The sequence below is a fragment of the Pelodiscus sinensis genome, chromosome 23 (genome assembly GCF_052426305.1).
Source record: "Pelodiscus sinensis isolate ZL-2025 chromosome 23, ASM5242630v1, whole genome shotgun sequence".
Taxonomy (NCBI): Eukaryota; Metazoa; Chordata; order Testudines; family Trionychidae; genus Pelodiscus; species Pelodiscus sinensis.
In genome coordinates, this window is record NC_143074.1 from 6,481,151 (window position 1) to 6,498,254 (window position 17,104).

Sequence of the window (17,104 nt, forward strand, 5' to 3'; positions counted from 1 at the left end):
AAAAATGTATCAGTGATTATTTGTGTATACTTCCTTGTTATTAATAAAAATGTTAAAGTGTGTAGAATCAAGAACAGAATCCTGCAGGACCCCACAAGAAACACACCCCATCTATGATAATTTCCAATTTACAGTAATATTTTGAAACCTACCAGTTAGCCAGCTTTAAATTCATTTCATTTTAAATCCATCTCATTTGATATCATTCTAGTGTTTTAATCAATGTGTTGTGCTGTATGAAATCAAGCTCCTTACAAAAATCTATGTATATTACAGCAACATTATTACCTTTATCAACAAAACCTGTAATCTTATAAATAAATCATATTAGCTTGACAGGATCAACTTTTGATACACCCACATAGATTGGCATTAATTTTATTATCTTCTTTTAATTATTTAATCAAGTCCTATGGCAACCACTCCATTATCCTGTCCCAGCTTGATGTCAGGCTAGCAGGCCCGTAATTACCCAGGTCACCCTTTTAAAATATTGGAATAGCATTATCTTCCTCCAAGGCTTCCAGAATTTCCCCATTAGTCCAAAAATTATTGAAAATCAACATTAAAAGTCCAACAAGATCCTGCACCAACTCTTTTCAAACTCTTGGATGTAAGTTCTCTGAATCTGCTCATTAAAAACTTCTAACTTACTTAACTTCCTCCTTGGATACTAGTGGAATATTATCATCATCATATGATTAGAGTGCATCATGCGTTTATTTTCCTCCAAATAAGAAATGAATGCATTTACTACACATGATTGCCTTTTCTGTGTTGTTACTGATAATTCTCCTATTTCCGCCCATAATGGACTAGTGGCATTTTCAGAATTCTTTGTGTTCCTATTATATAATAAAAAGCCTCAAGAGGGTATCGTTAGCAGAAACAGGGTGAAATTAAAGTAACAAGAATTGAGCCTGGTTGTTGGAAAGAATCATCAGCCACTCTGAGCTCTTTCAGACTGTGGAATCGTCAGAGTGGTAGCAGTCTTCACTTGAAATCAGAGGTAGAAAATATGGGGCCAGGTTTACTGGCACCCTTCAAACATTTTGTGCCTCTCTGGTGATGAAAGGCAACCCTAAACTGGGCTCAACCTGCCAGCTAAACTGTGTTTCTAATTCATTTTCATAGCCAGAAAATGGTGAATATAGCCCATGCTGGTGAATATAGCCCATACTGTACAGTGGGGAATAGTCTTGCATTAACAGTTGGAGAGGCCAGATTATCCAAGAGCTCATTTGTACCTCTAATGTCTGTGTGTCAAAACCTTTCTGAAATTCAGATAACAATTCTAGGTGCTCACCTACCACCTTCCTGTCTCTTTGTGCTGATGTCTTTCATCCTTCCATCTGAATGTCTAGCTTATCTCACTGCCTGGAGGTAGTCTGCTCTGCTCTTACCCAGTAGGTTTGTATTTCAGAAGACTGGAATCAGTTCTGAGCAATAATCACTAACATCCTTTGTCTCTCTTCTTTGCTTCTGCCATTCCTTCAGGTCACCCTGATGTAGAGCAACCTTGTAAACCCAGTGTCAGGACTTGGAGTCCCAACTCAGGTGTCCACCAGCATACAGTCCCACCTGTCTGTCCCGAACCCCAGGGCTGCTACTTGGAGCTGGAATTCCGTTATCCTTTGATCCCAGAGTCCCTCACTGTTTGGGTGACATTTGTCTCCACTGATTGGGACTCCAGTGGAGCAGTGAATGACATCAAGCTGCTAACCATCAGCGGGAAGAACATCTCTTTGGGGCCCCAGAACATCTTCTGCGACATCCCTTTGACCATTAAGCTGAATGCCAAACAGGTGGCTGAGAAGGTGTACGGCATCCAGATCTACACCCTGGATGAGCATCTGGAGATTGATGCGGCCATGCTAAGCTCCATCCCCCAGAGCCTGCTCTGTGCAGACTGCAGACCCATCCAGTACAAGGTGGTCCGGGACCCTCCCTTCCAGACTGGTTCTCCTTTTGTCATCTCAAACCTCAGCCGGAGATTCATGGACACGTGAGTATCTCGAGCCAGAGGGATGGAGAAACCGGTTTGGAAAATATAGGGAATCTCTCCCTATAAAATTAGATCCAGCTTAGAAAGGCTGACTCTGCAAGAAAGGGCATTCTTAGGGTGTATGTCTGGAACTGATGGTATCAAAATCACATGAGAACGCCTGATCTCATGGGATTCCCAGCCTAAACACAAGTTCAGATTTTTATTTTTATTTTTACTGCACAGATTACCAAGTACTTACCCAAACTGAACCCAAAAGGGGGTTTAGCATGGTGAGACACATAAAAGATATGTGTGTAGAGAAAATAATTTGAAATGCTCTGATTGGGAATACCCAGAGTTGAGGCGAGAGGGAAGCACATATATTTGTTTACATTTGTAATACATTTATTTTATCTACTTTCACATTCCTCATAATCATTTCTGCAATTCAGTTTTGTTGGCACAAATGTTTTCAGACTTCAGTGGGGGACTTACCTGAAACATGTGCCTTTTGCAAGTTCTCTATACACAGGTGACTGTTCACTCTGTGTTTTAGCCTATAGCCTGGTTAGAAGAGTTATGCTTATCCAATCAGGGAACAGAAACATTACCATGTGACTTTATGAGGCCAATCAGCTAGGCACAGTTTAAAGAAACGTAAAAAGTCAATAGTGAAATGACTTCAAAGTAACTCATGATCTGTTCACGGACATCCCACAAACAGAAAAAATAATAAAATTATTTTATTAAAATTATAAATCTTTAATAAAATTATTCTTTAGTAATTATTCATTCACCTTTAGCAATGCAATGAAGCTCTTTTTAAAATTAACATCAGATAAAAGGAACAAAGCTGCTAAGGAAACCACATGCTAATGTAAAAAAAGATAATCTTATTACTAATATCTAATACCAAAAAGGGCCACATCATTGCAATTTTCTAAGGAGCTTTCAGATATAAGAGAATAATTAATAATCCAGTAATTGCTCTATAAGATACACTGCTCCTTTGACAGACCAGTTGCACAACTGAGAGAATTTAAATTGTCGCTGAGTGCCTGAGAATTCTGGTTCATTATTAAAAAGAAGAAATGTACATCATTGGGGCTCCTCACATGCTTAAAATGTTACATGAGCCTGGGCTAAAGTATTTTCCCGAACTTGTATTTCAGTTTGCAATAGTTGCTAGCACTTGCAGTAATGGGGCTACCAACCCATTTGGAAATTCCCCATCTTTGCCTGAAAACTGCCCCATTCTCGTTGGAAAAAGGGACAAAATGGGCTCAATTCGCAATGAAATGTGAAAAAATTAATTTTTAGACCTCTGTCGAATAGTCCCTTAACTGGACTTGAGAGAAAGACAACCCTGTGACTAGGGCACTGTCTGGAGTCAGGACTTCTGAGTTCAGCTCCTACCTCTGCTCCAGTTTCCTTTGTGGCCTTGGACAAGTCATGGGAAGTAAGAGTTGCACAAGTTTTTCAGTGACTTAGGAGCCTATGTCATTTTTTTAAAAGTGACTTAGGCTTTGTCTACACGTCTAAAATTAAAGCGCAGTACCAGCATGGCCGGACCAAATCAACATTCTGAAAATCAGCTCCACAAAGGGAGCAGCTAACAGCACTGGGAGTGTTTTACGGGGCTGCCCTAGTGCTTTACAGGGCTGCAACTTGCTGCATTCGGGGCAGAAGAGTTTCAAACCCCTGAGCTGCAAAGTTGCGGTGCAGTGAAGTGGTAGCGTAGACTTAACCTTTAGACACTCTGTTTTCTAAGTGCCACTGAAAGCCAATATGTCTTTAAGCTCTTAAGTTCATGAATCACTTTTGAAAGTGGGGATAATAGTAAGGTCTCCTGGAGTAATATCTCATTCACTATAGTGATGAAGGCCCAGAGCCACTGACCCAGGAGGGAGGGGAAGGCAAAGGGGACAGTTGTCCTGGATCATAGCAATGTGAAAAGTCCTGGGGCTCCAGGCTACTGCCGCTGCTACCTCAACAACAACAGAGGCTGGAGATATGCCCTTTAAGTTGCCACCAAACCTGCCCCTTTCACCAGAGGCCCCGCCCCTTCCACCTGAGGCCCTGGCCCCTTTGGCGGTCCTCTAAATCCTTTCTTTTGGCATGTGGCAAAATTCTTTGTATTCTCTGTTAAGAGCTAGACTGTACCCACCCTGTATGGACTGAGGCAAGATAAGCTTTTCGTCATCAGCCTGTGCAGAGAGTTTTTTACTCACCAAGCAAGAAGCAGAAGGCTGCTGGTGGTCCCTCACCAAGGCACCTGTGAAAGAGAAGCCAGAATATGTCCCTGTATACACCCAAACACATCTCTTTGAACTATCTCTTAGTCCAGATTCTCTTCTGCCTGTGTGTTTGACTCTGTATAAGTGGACAGTGCCTCTGTCATCTAAGGGTGTGTCTAGACTACATGCCTCCGTCGACGGAGGCATGTAGATTAGCCAGATCGGCAGAGGGAAATGAAGCCGTGATTAAAATAATTGCGGCTTATTTTAAATTTAAATGGCTGCCCCGCTCTGCCGATCAGCTGTTTGTCGGCAGATCGGGGCAGTCTGGACGCGACGCGCCGACAAAGAAGCCTTTCTTGATCGGCACAGGTATGCCTCGTGAAACCAGGTTTACCTGTGCCGATCAAGAAAGGCTTCTTTGTCGGCACGTCGCGTCCAGACTGCCCCGATCTGCCGACAAACAGCTGATCGGCAGAGCGGGGCAGCCATTTAAATTTAAATGAAGCCGCGATTATTTTAATTGCGGCTTCATTTCCCTCTGCCGATCTGGCTAATCTACATGCCTCCGTCGACAGAGGCATGTAGTCTAGACGTACCCTAACAGTGCAGCCCATCTGTTTCTTTGTAAACTCCAGTCCAGCTACTCCTCCTTATTGTTTTTGCATGATTTCTATATTGACAAGAGTGGCATCCACACATATATATGTATACAAATAGTGTGGAGTAAGTTGCAAAATCTCTTCCCCTGCCTTTTCTGACCTTGGTTTCTGTTTTCTCTTTTCTTCCTAAAGAAAATATTTTCTTGTTCTGTTATCTGTGAGCAAGATCTTTTCCCCAGGTGTGGCAGTGATGAAAGGAAAATTAATTTCTCATGCCCTCTTCCTGCTGGTGGAGAGAACATCTCCCTAAGCTGAAAGGGGAGACAGTCTTAATGGATAGCTCTTGCCTAGTCAGCATTGGGTGCTCTTACAGGAGAGCGAAAATAGCTAGGGTAATGCAAACCTTTTATGGAGGAGCACAGACCCATCCCAACCCTGAATTAGGATCCCAGCTCTCGGCTCAAGCTGGCCGAGATCAGGGAAGATTTCAAATGGATGGGGCTGAGATCTGAATGACTTCTCTATAATCCACAGAAACCGAGCACAAAAGCTTCAGATGACTCGGAATGTTCAGGTTTGCTGGAATCCATTCAATACAGTGAAACTCATCAGCTGTGAACCTCCATAAACCAAAAAAAATAGGGGGGAAATAAACAAAATAGTCAAACTAGTGGCAGTATGAAAATGCTGAGTTATTCACAGCTCTAGGAATAAGCCAAGAAGGAACTGCCCTGCAAAGTTCAGATCTGAGTGCACATCCACCACCAAAGTTCCCCTCGTGGGGGCTCCAGCTCTGGGATTTTCATTTGGACTGACCTTTAGAAGTAACTAGGGATGGTGAAACCAGTTAACACCAAATCTTTGGGATCCAACTGTAGCCTGCTACTCTGAAGCAGGTATAGCTGTTGTGCCACTAGCATCTGAGCTTTTGTTCTGGAGCAAACTCCCTTGCATTTTTAGGGAGCGGTTATTCAGCAGAGAAAGCCTGGGACAGGGCGCTTTCTCAAAGGTGTTGAGAAAATGGATAGATGTCACTCACAAAAGACTTGTCCTGTTTTATAGCCACAGCAATCTTCACTCCCCCCTCCCTTCCCTTTTCCTGAGCATAGCCTTTTTATCAGGAATAAATGTTGGAGAAGAGAAGCCATGACAGAGCCAGCTCTCCCAGTGCATTGGTGGTTGTGGGCAGTGTACAAACAGCCTCTTCACAGACAGAGGTGGTCTGTTTAAAGTTCTCATTTGTACTATAGTTGTACAGTGTGTTCTGGAACTCTGGAGAGACTGAGCTGTTGCTGAAGAATCCACAGCTGGATTGGATTGTTCCTACGAATCCCTATACACACCAAAATCCTGGGATCTCTGTACTCCTGCCACGGGGCCATGAGTAAGTCCCATTGAAGTCAGTGGCACTTGGCTCCATGGGGAAGAAATTCAGACCCTCGCCAAAGATCGCATAATAAAATAGGAACATGAGTCCACAGGGGATAGAAGAGGGATTTCACAGTGTCCCTAAAAATCTGGGCTCCTGCCTTTGTCTCTCTATGTAGCAGTGATGTAAACTGGTACGGAGCCAACCGCTCATGTTGCAGAACAGAGTTTAGCTATGTCATTAGCTACATGACAAGTCGTTCATTAAACTTGTTTAATTTTTTCATCAATCAGATTGTTAGGGTTTAGGTACAGCTGTAAGTCTTGTGGCTGGAGTACACACTAAGGGGAGAGGATGCATGTGGTCTATGGCTCTCGTTACGGTCAATAGGCTTTGGGTCAGGCCATTAGCTGAAAATAATGTGTGAACAAAAAGAAAAAAAGTATGAACCAAGTAATCAGAAGCCAGCATAGACATGACTGGGGCCAGAGAGGTGTTGGTCCAATTGCATATTGACTCCTGAATCCCATCCGTTGCTTGTGTAGGCCTGTTAAGAAGCCTGAGGTTAGTCATGGGGAACTGCACAAATTGTTAGTAAAACGTCTGAGATTTGGGGGGTTGTGTTTGCTTCCACAGGTTCATAGAACACTTGAACATGTGCTAGAAAAGAGCAGCTCCAGATTCTTCTGCAGCATGAATGTGACTGCTAGTTCAAGACAGAGGACTTTGGCTGACGTAGAGACCCTCAGGCAACAGCAAACTCATTGCTACCAGGCCCGGGGGGAAATTCTTTCCTTATCCCCACGCCTCTTGCATACATAGACCGGGCAGAGAGGCTGAACTAATTCTGTTTGCACATGCCAGGGATGAATGTGTGCCATTGCTCACCCACACACACTTCACCAAGGCCCTAGTAGAGGAGAATAAAAAAAAAAGAAAATCCATTTATTTTATTTTCCACAATTCTCCTTTATCATTCCTGTCTGAGTGTTTCCTTGACATAAACAACACTACTCAAAGCTAACGTGAATGTTGCTATTATTTACAACCTCCAATAGTGTGCTAGGCGCTTTACAGAAGAATAGATGAGGTCTGTGCTTCAAAGAGCATACAATCAAATGTTACAAGCTAATATTACTGCTGCAGAGAGGGCTTATAGATCTCCATTTAGCTAATCAGATCTTTCTGTCTGTCTGTCTGTCTGTACTGGTTAAAAGACACCAGATTATTTTTGCAAGAGAATCAGGTCTGCTTCCTAACCAACTTGTGGTGTTTTAGATGCTTCTTGTAATTTTTAGAACTGGGAGCACTGGCTGTTGGGAATTTGGAAGCACAGGAAACAGGAAGGAGAGGGGAGGAGATGGGCCAGGCCTGAGTGAGAGCTACAGAGCGGGGCAGCAGCAGCTTTGTAAAGAGGTTTCACCTTTGTTAAATAAAGGCCTGTTGAAGTTTGTTACTACCTTGCTTGCATGATACAACCCAACTACAGAGCCTGCGAAAGTGTTCTAGTCCTGACATAGAGAAGTAAGAGGGCACTCAGTAGCCAGGTTTTCTGTGACTGCAAAGTGCCAATTAGCACCCACTGTGGTGATGGATTTGTGATTATTAGCTGTTGTGGTTTCTTACATAAGGCCATAGCGACATGTGGCACGTCACAAAATGCACAGCTCCAGATTCTCTGTTCTGCATTTGATGGAAGAGTAGGAATGGGAGAGCAAAGGGGGTTTATGTCTTAGCAACACTCTGATTCTGACCTAGGACCAAGAACTTTTTTGGTCCCAGGTTTGATTTTGGGTATGTCTGCACTGCAGCTGGGAGGCGTGATTCCCACCATGGGTAGAAATACATGTGCTCGCTCTGCTGGAGCTAGACCACCAAGAGTAGCTGTGTAGTCCTAGTGGCACCAGCGGTAATTCAGGCTAGTTGTCTGAATACAGAGCTAAGATCTTGTATGGGACATTTACTCACCTGGCCAGCCTGAACTGCTATTGAGCCACCTCTGGGAATGACACCTCTAGCTCTGGTGTAAACCTAGTATTAGAGAAACTTCAGAGTTGCTGTAAATGACTCTCAGCTGTCTATGCATTATCGGCTGGACCCAATCACTGAGAATCGCTAGAATGTATAAGCACTCTGGCCAAGACCGCTTTCTACCTAGCGAAACTTGCTTCTCCAGGGACTGGGAATGGTGATGCAGAGTTGCCATTATGCAAAGAAAATCCTCTGATGCATGTTAAGATGGTTTAAGAGCCCTATGTGCTGCCAAAGCCAGAAAAAGAGGCCATAGAGGGGCCAAGACTGTAGCCCATAGTTGAGGTGTGAACGTGAGCTGATACCACCAACTCAAGCCATATTGGCCACCAAGCAAACATGCATCGAAGATGACAGATTTCAGTGACGACCAGCTATCGCTGAATTTAAACTAGCAACCTAGAAATAGCAACAGGGTTTTTAGGTGCAAAACAACTTGAAGGTTAAACCAGGCCTTTCCCATTGGACAAAATAACATATCGCAGGTGAACCAATCTCAACACTGCAGTGAATTAGGCTGTATGTTACTCATGGATAATTACTGTTCCCTGATTGTTTCCCTTCTTATGGACCTATTATTTGGGGGTCTAAATAAGGCAAGAAACAACAAGATTCTCCCAGGAATAACAAACACATTTTCTTTGCTTGATTGGGGAAAGAAATATTGGGCAGGCCTGGGTTATGAAATAGTTTTAAAATAACTCTGTTGCAAACTTGAGACTGAGCCTTGTTTACCACAAGAGAGGCAGAAATGTGTTACCTGCCTTTTTATCAGCAGTGTCAGCTAGTCACATTTTCGCTATTACTTTTGTAGCTATTGGCCTGCTGGGCACTTAGTTTTATGTCGCTAATAATATCTTTTGCCTGGAATTAAAATACCAAAGTTAGATAAGTTCATGGTCCATCAGTGGCTGCCAAGATAGTCAGGGATGCAGTGCCCTACTCTGAGTGTTCCTAAATCTCTGACTGCCAGATGCTGGGAGTGGACAACAGGGAATGGATCACTTGATAAATTGCCTTATTCTGTTCATTTCCTCTGAGGCATCCGGCACTGACAAAGGATACTGGGCTAGATGGGCTAGGGATGTTAAAATTAGATTAATCAACTAATCGCACAGTGGATGGAATTTCCATCCACTATTCGATTAGTCAATAAGGGCACTTCCACTTTGAAATGTACAAGAGCCCCAACAGGGACTCTTGTACATTTCTTAGGTGGAATGCTACCGCTGCGCACTTGCCCCCTCCAATGGAGCTGGAGCTGAAGCTGGGGAGAACCGGCTTTTAAGTCAGCTCCCTACAGCACTCTCTCCTCTCCCCTCTCCCCAGTTGCTGCCTCTTTCTGATATAGGCAGCAGGGGGGAGAAGTCGATTAGTCGCTTACATCCCCAAGACGGGCCATTGCTCTCACTCAGTGTGGCCACTCTCATGTTCTTAAGCGTCTGTTCAAGTAGAAACTCAGAGTCAAGTCATATTGGGATTGAAGACAGAAAGTGGCATGGCAATTCTGCTCCATGCTTGATACTCCATTTGGATAGGACACTGATGGACGCTACAGAAAACCCTCTTAGGCATATAATGCCTTACAGAGTTTCTGAGCAAAGACAGAGGCCTGTGAGACCGTGTTCCAAATTAACCTCCCAGGCTTGATCCTGTTCACTGTGGCCAAGGTTTTTAAAAGTGACTAATCAGGATTGTTGAGGTGTTTTTTTTGGGGGGGGGTGGTAGGGAGGTGAGCTATTTGAGATACCCAGTAGCGGCTTGGTTATTAGGGAGATATTGCTCAACACTTTTGAAAATCAGGCCTATTTAGGGCATCTCAAGCTGGGCCTTCGTCATTACTGAGAATCTGGGCTGGCCTCTGAAGCTACATACGACAAACTGGATCGTTTATTCACAGTGTTTAGTTTTAAGTACGACCAGTCGCCATGTTCTGACAAAAGGAGAAGTTTGCTCATGATGGGACTTTAGCTGGGTTGAGAGAGACCAGTAGAAATCATTCCTGTCTGGTCATTAAATTATTAAAGAATCACAAGTGACCTCCTAAAGGGACTTCTCATAATTTGAAGTGGATTAAATCAAGGCCCAGGGGATCATGACAAAGTATTCCTTTGAAATAGATGCATTGTCTCCCGGCATAACTGACAACAAGCACAGATATGTTGTATGTCAGAGAGCACCCATCTGTATCAGCCATATACGGCTTAGGAAGCAGTATCCTGAGTAGGGGCTCAGGACACTATGATTTCTTGGTGCCACTCCCTTAAAAAGAAGCGAAGTTCAGAATAACAGAGAGCTGGCTTAGCTGAGAAAAAAGGAATCTCCAAACCTGTCTGGGTACCTAGGGCCGGATCCAAAACCCATTGAAAATCCATATAAAGACTCCCCTTTGGGTCAGTCCCTTAGGGTATGTCTACACTAGCCCCCTAGTTAGAACTAGGGAGGCTAATGTAGGCATTCGAAGTTGCAAATGAAGCCCGGGATTTAAATATCCCCTGCTTTATTTGCATGTTCCCGTCCAGTCGCCATTTTTAAATCCCCCTAGTCCGAACTAACTGCCCGTGGCTACACGCGGCAGTCAAACGTTAACTCGAACTAAGTCTTTAGTTCGAGTTAACTGTTACACCTCATAGCCGCGGGCAGTTAGTTCGGACTAGGGGGATTTAAAAATGGCGCCCAGATGGGAAGATGCAAATAAAGCCCGGGATATTTAAATCCCGGGCTTCATTTGCAACTTCGAATGCCTACATTAGACTCCCTAGTTCGAATTGGGGGGCTAGCATAGACATACCCTTTAGAGCGTCTGCTCACATGGCTAGCTCCTCATGTTGTGCGTTTTGCATCTCTTCAGGGCTGCATAGAATCCTCAGAGTATTAAATTCTGAAAATGAGGCCTTGACTCTGGATTGTTGAAAGGAAACCCTAAAGGCCATGTCTGGATCCAAAGACTGCCTCCCTGCTGAACTCTACTCTAGAGGATACTTCCTCCAAGGGACGTGTTCAGCAGTTCAGGATTGAACATGCTGATGCTGGATCTTAAAACCTGTTGAACTTCATAATCAATCTGTAGCTGGGATGCCTATGTATTAATCTGTGCCTGGAAGAGCCTTCAGACAAGATAAAGGCTCCCCGCCATTTCTGTTAAAAGCCTTTTTAGATTTACATTAATAGGATCTGAATGAAGCATTTCCCTGGTAGCAGAGTTCTCATAGACTCATAGACTCATAGACGTTAAGGTCAGAAGGGACCATTATGATCATCTAGTCTAACCCCCTGCACAGTGCAGGCCACAGAATCTCACCCACCCCTCCCAGAATAATTCTCTCACCTATATCTCAGATATTGAAGCCTTCAAATACTTTGAAGACCCCAAGATGCAGAGAACCTCTAGCTGTGATCTGTACCCCATGCTACAGAGGAAGGCGAAAAACCTCCAGGGCCTCTGCCAATCTACGCTGGAGGAAAATTCCTTCTCAACCCCAAATATGGCGATCAGCTAAACCCTGAGCATCAGCCAGACACCCAGAAAGTTCTCTATAGTAACTCCAATCATCCCTCCATTGACCTATTCCCACTGATAATGAATGGTCAATTAGTTACAAAAATCATGTTATCTCTTCAAACCATCCCTTTCATAAACCCATCTAGTTTAATCTTGAAACCAGATAGATCTTTTGCCCCCACTACTTCCCTTGGAAGGCCGTTCCAGAGCCTCACTCCTCTAATGGTTAGAAACCTTCGTCTAATCTCAAGTCTAAACTTCCTACTAGCCATCTTATATCCATTTGTTCTTGTGTCCACATTGGTATTAAGCTTAAATAATTCCTCTCCCTCCCTGGTATTTATCCCTCTAATATATTTAAAAAGTGCAATCATGTCTCCCCTCAGCCTTCTTTTGGTTAAGGTAAACAAGCCAAGCTCCTTGAGTCTCCTTTCATAAGACAGGTTTTCCATTCCTCGGATCATCCTAGTGGCCCTTCTTTGTACCTGTTCCAGTTTGAATTCATCCTTCTTAAACATGGGAGACCAGAACTGCACACAGTATTCCAAATGGGGTCTCACCAATGCCTTGTATAATGGCACTAACACCTCCTTATCCCTACTGGAAATACCTCGCCTAATACATCCCAAGATCGTATTAGCCTTTTTCACGGCCATGTCACAATGGCGGCTCATAGTCATCCTATAATCAACCAGGACTCCAAGGTCCTTCTCCTCCTCCGTTACTTCCAACTGATGTGTCCCCAGCTTATAACTAAAATTCTTGTTATTAATCCCTAAATGCATAACCTTACACTTCTCACTATTAAATTTCATCCTATTGCTATCACTCCAATTTACAAGATCATCCAGATCTTCCTGTATGATATCCCGATCCTTTTCTGAATTGGCAATAGCCCCCAACTTTGTGTCATCTGCAAATTTTATTAGGACACTTCCACTTTTGATGCCAAGATCAGCAATAAAAAGATTAAATAAAATTGGCCCCAAAACTGATCCCTGAGGAACTCCGCTGGTAACCTTCCTCCAACCCGACAGTTCACATTTCAATATGACCCGCTGTAGTCTCCCCTTTAACCAGTTGCTTATCCACCTCTCAACTTTCATATTAATCCCTATCTTTTCCAATTTAACCAATAATTCCCCATGTGGTACTGTATCAAATTCCTTACTAAAGTCGAGGTAGATTAGATCCACTGCATTTCCTTTATCTAAAAAATCCGTTACTTTCTCAAAAATGGAGATCAGGTTGATTTGGCACGATCTACCTTTTGTAAAACCATGTTGTAATTTGTCCCAATTGCCATTAGCCTCAATGTCTCTAACTACTTTCTCCTTCAAAAATTTTTCCAGGATCTTACATACTACAGATGTCAAACTAACAGGCCTATAGTTACCCGGGTCACTTTTTTCCCCTTTCTTAAAAATCAGAACTATATTAGCAATTCTCCAGTCAAATGGTACAACCCCTGAGTTTAGAGATTTATTAAAAAATTTTGCTAATGGACTTGCAAGTTCATGTGCCAGTTCCTTTAATATTCTTGGATGAAGATATCTGGGCCCCCCGATTTACTCCCATTAAGCTGTTCAAGTTTGGCTTTTACCTCGGATATGGTAATATCTACCTCCATATCTTTAGTCCCATTTGTTAAGTTACCATTATCCCTAAGCTTTTCATTAGCCTCATTAAAGACTGAAGCAAAGTATTTGTTCAAATATTGGGCCATTCCTAGATTATCCTTAACCTCCACTCCATCCTTAGTAATTAGCAGTCCTACTTCTTTTTTTGTTTTTTTCCTATTTATATGACTATAAAACCTTTTACTATTGGTTTTAATTCCCTTTGCAAGGTCCAACTCTACCTGACTTTTAGCCTGTCTCACTTTGTCCCTACATCCTCTAACCTCAATAAGGTAGCTTTCTTTACTGATTCCTCCCATTTTCCACTCCTTATATGCTTTCTGCTTTTTTGTAATCACCTCTCTGAGATGCTTGCTCATCCAGCTTGGTCTAACACACCTGCCTATAAATTTTTTCCCTTTTCTAGGGATACAGGCTTCTGACAGCTTCTGCAACTTTAACTTAAAATAATTCTAGGTCTCCTCCGCTTTAAGATCCATAATTTCTTTAGTCCAATCAACTTCCCTAACTAATTTCCTTAATTTATTAAAGTTAGCCCTTTTGAAATAAAAAACCCTAGTCTCAGATTTATTTTTGTTTATCCTTCCATTTAATTTGAACTGAATTAGCTCATGATCACTCGAGCCAAGGTTATCTCCTACAACCATTTCATCTATGAGGTCCTCGCTACTCACCAAAACCAAATCTAAAATAGCATCCCCCCTTGTTGGTTCAGCAACTACTTGATGAAGGAATTCATCAGCTAGCACATCTAGGAAAATCTGAGCCCTATTATTATTACTAGCACTTGTTCTCCAGTCTATATCTGGAAAGTTGAAATCTCCCATGATTACACAGTTTCCATGAGTATTTACTTCATTAAAAACATTAAAGAGGTCTCTATCCATATCCCAATTGGATCCTGGTGGTCTATAACACACCCCAAGCACTATCCCCGGGGAGGATCTGATAGTTTTCTTCGCCAATATGATTTTTGCCCAAACAGACTCTGTCTTCTCCATTCCATCACTTTTTATTTCTTTACAATCTACCTCATCTTTGATATACAATGCGACTCCACCACCTTTACCCTTATTTCTGTCTTTCCTAAACAGCACATACCCTTCAATACCTGTACTCCAGTCATGTCTAGTATTCCACCATGTTTCTGTTATTCCTATAATATCTGGTTTCACTTCCTGGACCAATAGCTCTAGTTCCTCCTTTTTGTTACCTAGGCTCCTCGCATTGGTGTACAAACATCTTAATTTTTGCTGTTTGGCCTCATTCACATTCTTTACCCAATTTGGCACGGACATTATACCTCCAATATGACCTATTAGACTAGTATCCACCCCACCCTTCCTCATGTTCATTCTCCTACCCCCAGCTATATCCTTTCTTACTTCGTTTTCCTCCCTCTCAGTGTTAAAATCCGGCGTAGAGATTACCTGGGCATCTCCCAACCGTCTCCCCCAAATTCCTAGTTTAAAGCTCTCTTAATCAGTTGAGCCAGCCTCCATCCTAGAAGTCTATTTCCCTCCTTACTTAGGTGAAGTCCATCCCTAGAGAACAGTCCTCTGTCCATAAATGCCTCCCAGTGACCATACATCCCAAAGCCCTCCTTATAGCACCACTGCCTAAGCCATCTGTTGATCATCATAATCCTGTCACATCTTAGTTGCCCTTCTCTAGGAACAGGCAGAATCCCACTAAAGATCACCTGAGCCTCAATTTCCTTGAGCATCCTCCCCAGCCTAGCATAGTCTCCCTTAATTCATTCCAGCGAGAATCTAGCCGTATCATTTGTTCCTACATGAAGGATGATCAATGGATTCCTTCCTGCTCCCTTAATAATCCTCTTCAACCTCAGTTCCACATCCCGTATCTTAGCACTTGGTAGACAGCACACCCTTCTATTCTCTGGATCAGCTCTGGTTACAGGCCTATCTATTCTTCTCAATAAGGAGTCCCCAATCACATAGACCTGCCTTTTCCTAGTGACAGTGAAATTCTCTGGTCTATCTCTAGCTTCCTCTGGCTGCAAGTCCTTACCATTCCTATTTTCCCTTGTAATCCTCTTTAACCCATCCTGTATCCTTCTAATGCTCATTATTGGTGTTGTCTCCATTAAGTCTTCCCCTTTATCTATGGGACTAGCCACTCTTCTCTTCTTCCTCACCCTTCCATCTTCATTATCTACCTGCTGTACCCCTTCTTCATTCTCCAGCTCCACATACCTGTTCTTGAGCTCTATTTTACCTTCACTGACCCATCTTTTCCTCTGCCTGGTTCTCTGAGTCACATGCTTCCACTGTCCATTTTCTTCGCCCAGCAGTCCCCCCTCTGAGGCCCTTGATCCTGCTTCCATCTGCATATCTAAGCTTTCTCCTTTAGCCACGTCATGCCTTTGCCCCATCATCTGCTCAAACCCCCTTCTAAACTTGACCAGAGTTTCCACCTGCATCTCCAGTCCTCGGATCTTTTCTTCCATCAGCTCGATCAGGCGGCACTTCATGCAAACAAAACTCCTTTCAGGTACCCCCTCCAGAATCATGTACATACCGCAGCTACCACATCCAATCATCCTCCTTGTGTTTTCTACTACTGGGGGCATGGCCACTACTGCCTCTGTGTTTTATCTACTTTCTCACCAAAATCCTATTAGTCAGGTGAACACAAAACAGACCAAAACACCCCCTCCATAGCAAAAACAAACTCCAAACAAGTCCCACAATCCAAACTCCCTTTACAAACTCCCACTCAAACTCCCCTGTTGACAGCTCTGTTTGCTTGGCTCCTGTGCCGCTGCAGCTATCTGTGCCGCTGCCTGACTAGAAGGCTACCTTTATAGGACCCCTAAGCAGTGAAGTTGTCACAATCAAGCTAGGATATATGCTGCCCCCACTTCTCGCAGCCTTGTCATTGAAACTGCAGTGGGATGCTCATTGGCAAAGAAATGGAAATCTCATTAAAGGTGTGAGTAGTAAAATGCTTCCCACCGATTCTGACTTCAACGGCTCCACAGTATAGATCATAGAATCTTAGAATCCTAGAACTGGAAGGGACCTCGAGAGGTCATCAGGTTCAGTCCCCTGCCCTCATGCCAGGACCAAGCACCATCTACATTCAACCTGTCTATCCAACCTGCTCTTAAATATCTCCAGTGATGGAGACTCCACAGTCTCCCTAGGCCATGTATTCCAGGGTTTAACCACCCTGACAGTTAGGAAGTTTTTCCTAATGTCTCACCGTAACCTCCCTTGCTGCAATTTAAGCCCACTGCTTCTTGTCCTATCCTCGGAGGCCAAGGAGAAGTTTTTTTCTCCCTCCTCCTTTTAACACCCTTTTAGATAATGAACATTGATATCATGTCCCCTCTCAGTCTTCTCTTTTCTAAATTAAACAAGACCAGTTCTTTCAGTCTTCCCTCATAGCTCATGTCTTCTAGACCTTTGATAATTTTTATTGCTCTTTTCTGGACCCTCTCCACTTTCTCCACATCTTTCTTGAAATGTGGTGCCCAGAACTAGACACAATACTCCAAATGAGACCTAATCAGCACAGAGTAGAGCAGAAGAATGACTTCTCCTGTCTTGTTCACAACTCTCCTGTTAATGCATCTTCGAATCATGATTGTTTTTTTTGCAACATTATCACATTGTTGACTCATGTTTAACTTGTGGTCCACTATGACCCCTAAATCCCTTTCAGCAGTACTCCTTCCTAGACAATCACTTCCCGTTCTGTATGTGTG

General features: G+C 43.2%; 1 protein-coding gene across 2 annotated transcripts in view; it reads left to right on the forward strand.

Moving 5' to 3' along the window:
- Window positions 1-17,104, forward strand: part of PAPPA (pappalysin 1) — a 243,954-nt gene that overhangs the window by 98,553 nt on the left and 128,297 nt on the right. For both annotated transcript variants that reach the window (XM_075905988.2, XM_075905990.2), the window contains exon 8: window positions 1,498-2,005. In XM_075905988.2, the coding sequence (XP_075762103.2) occupies window positions 1,498-2,005 (508 nt within the window). The remainder of the gene's footprint in view (window positions 1-1,497; window positions 2,006-17,104) is intronic.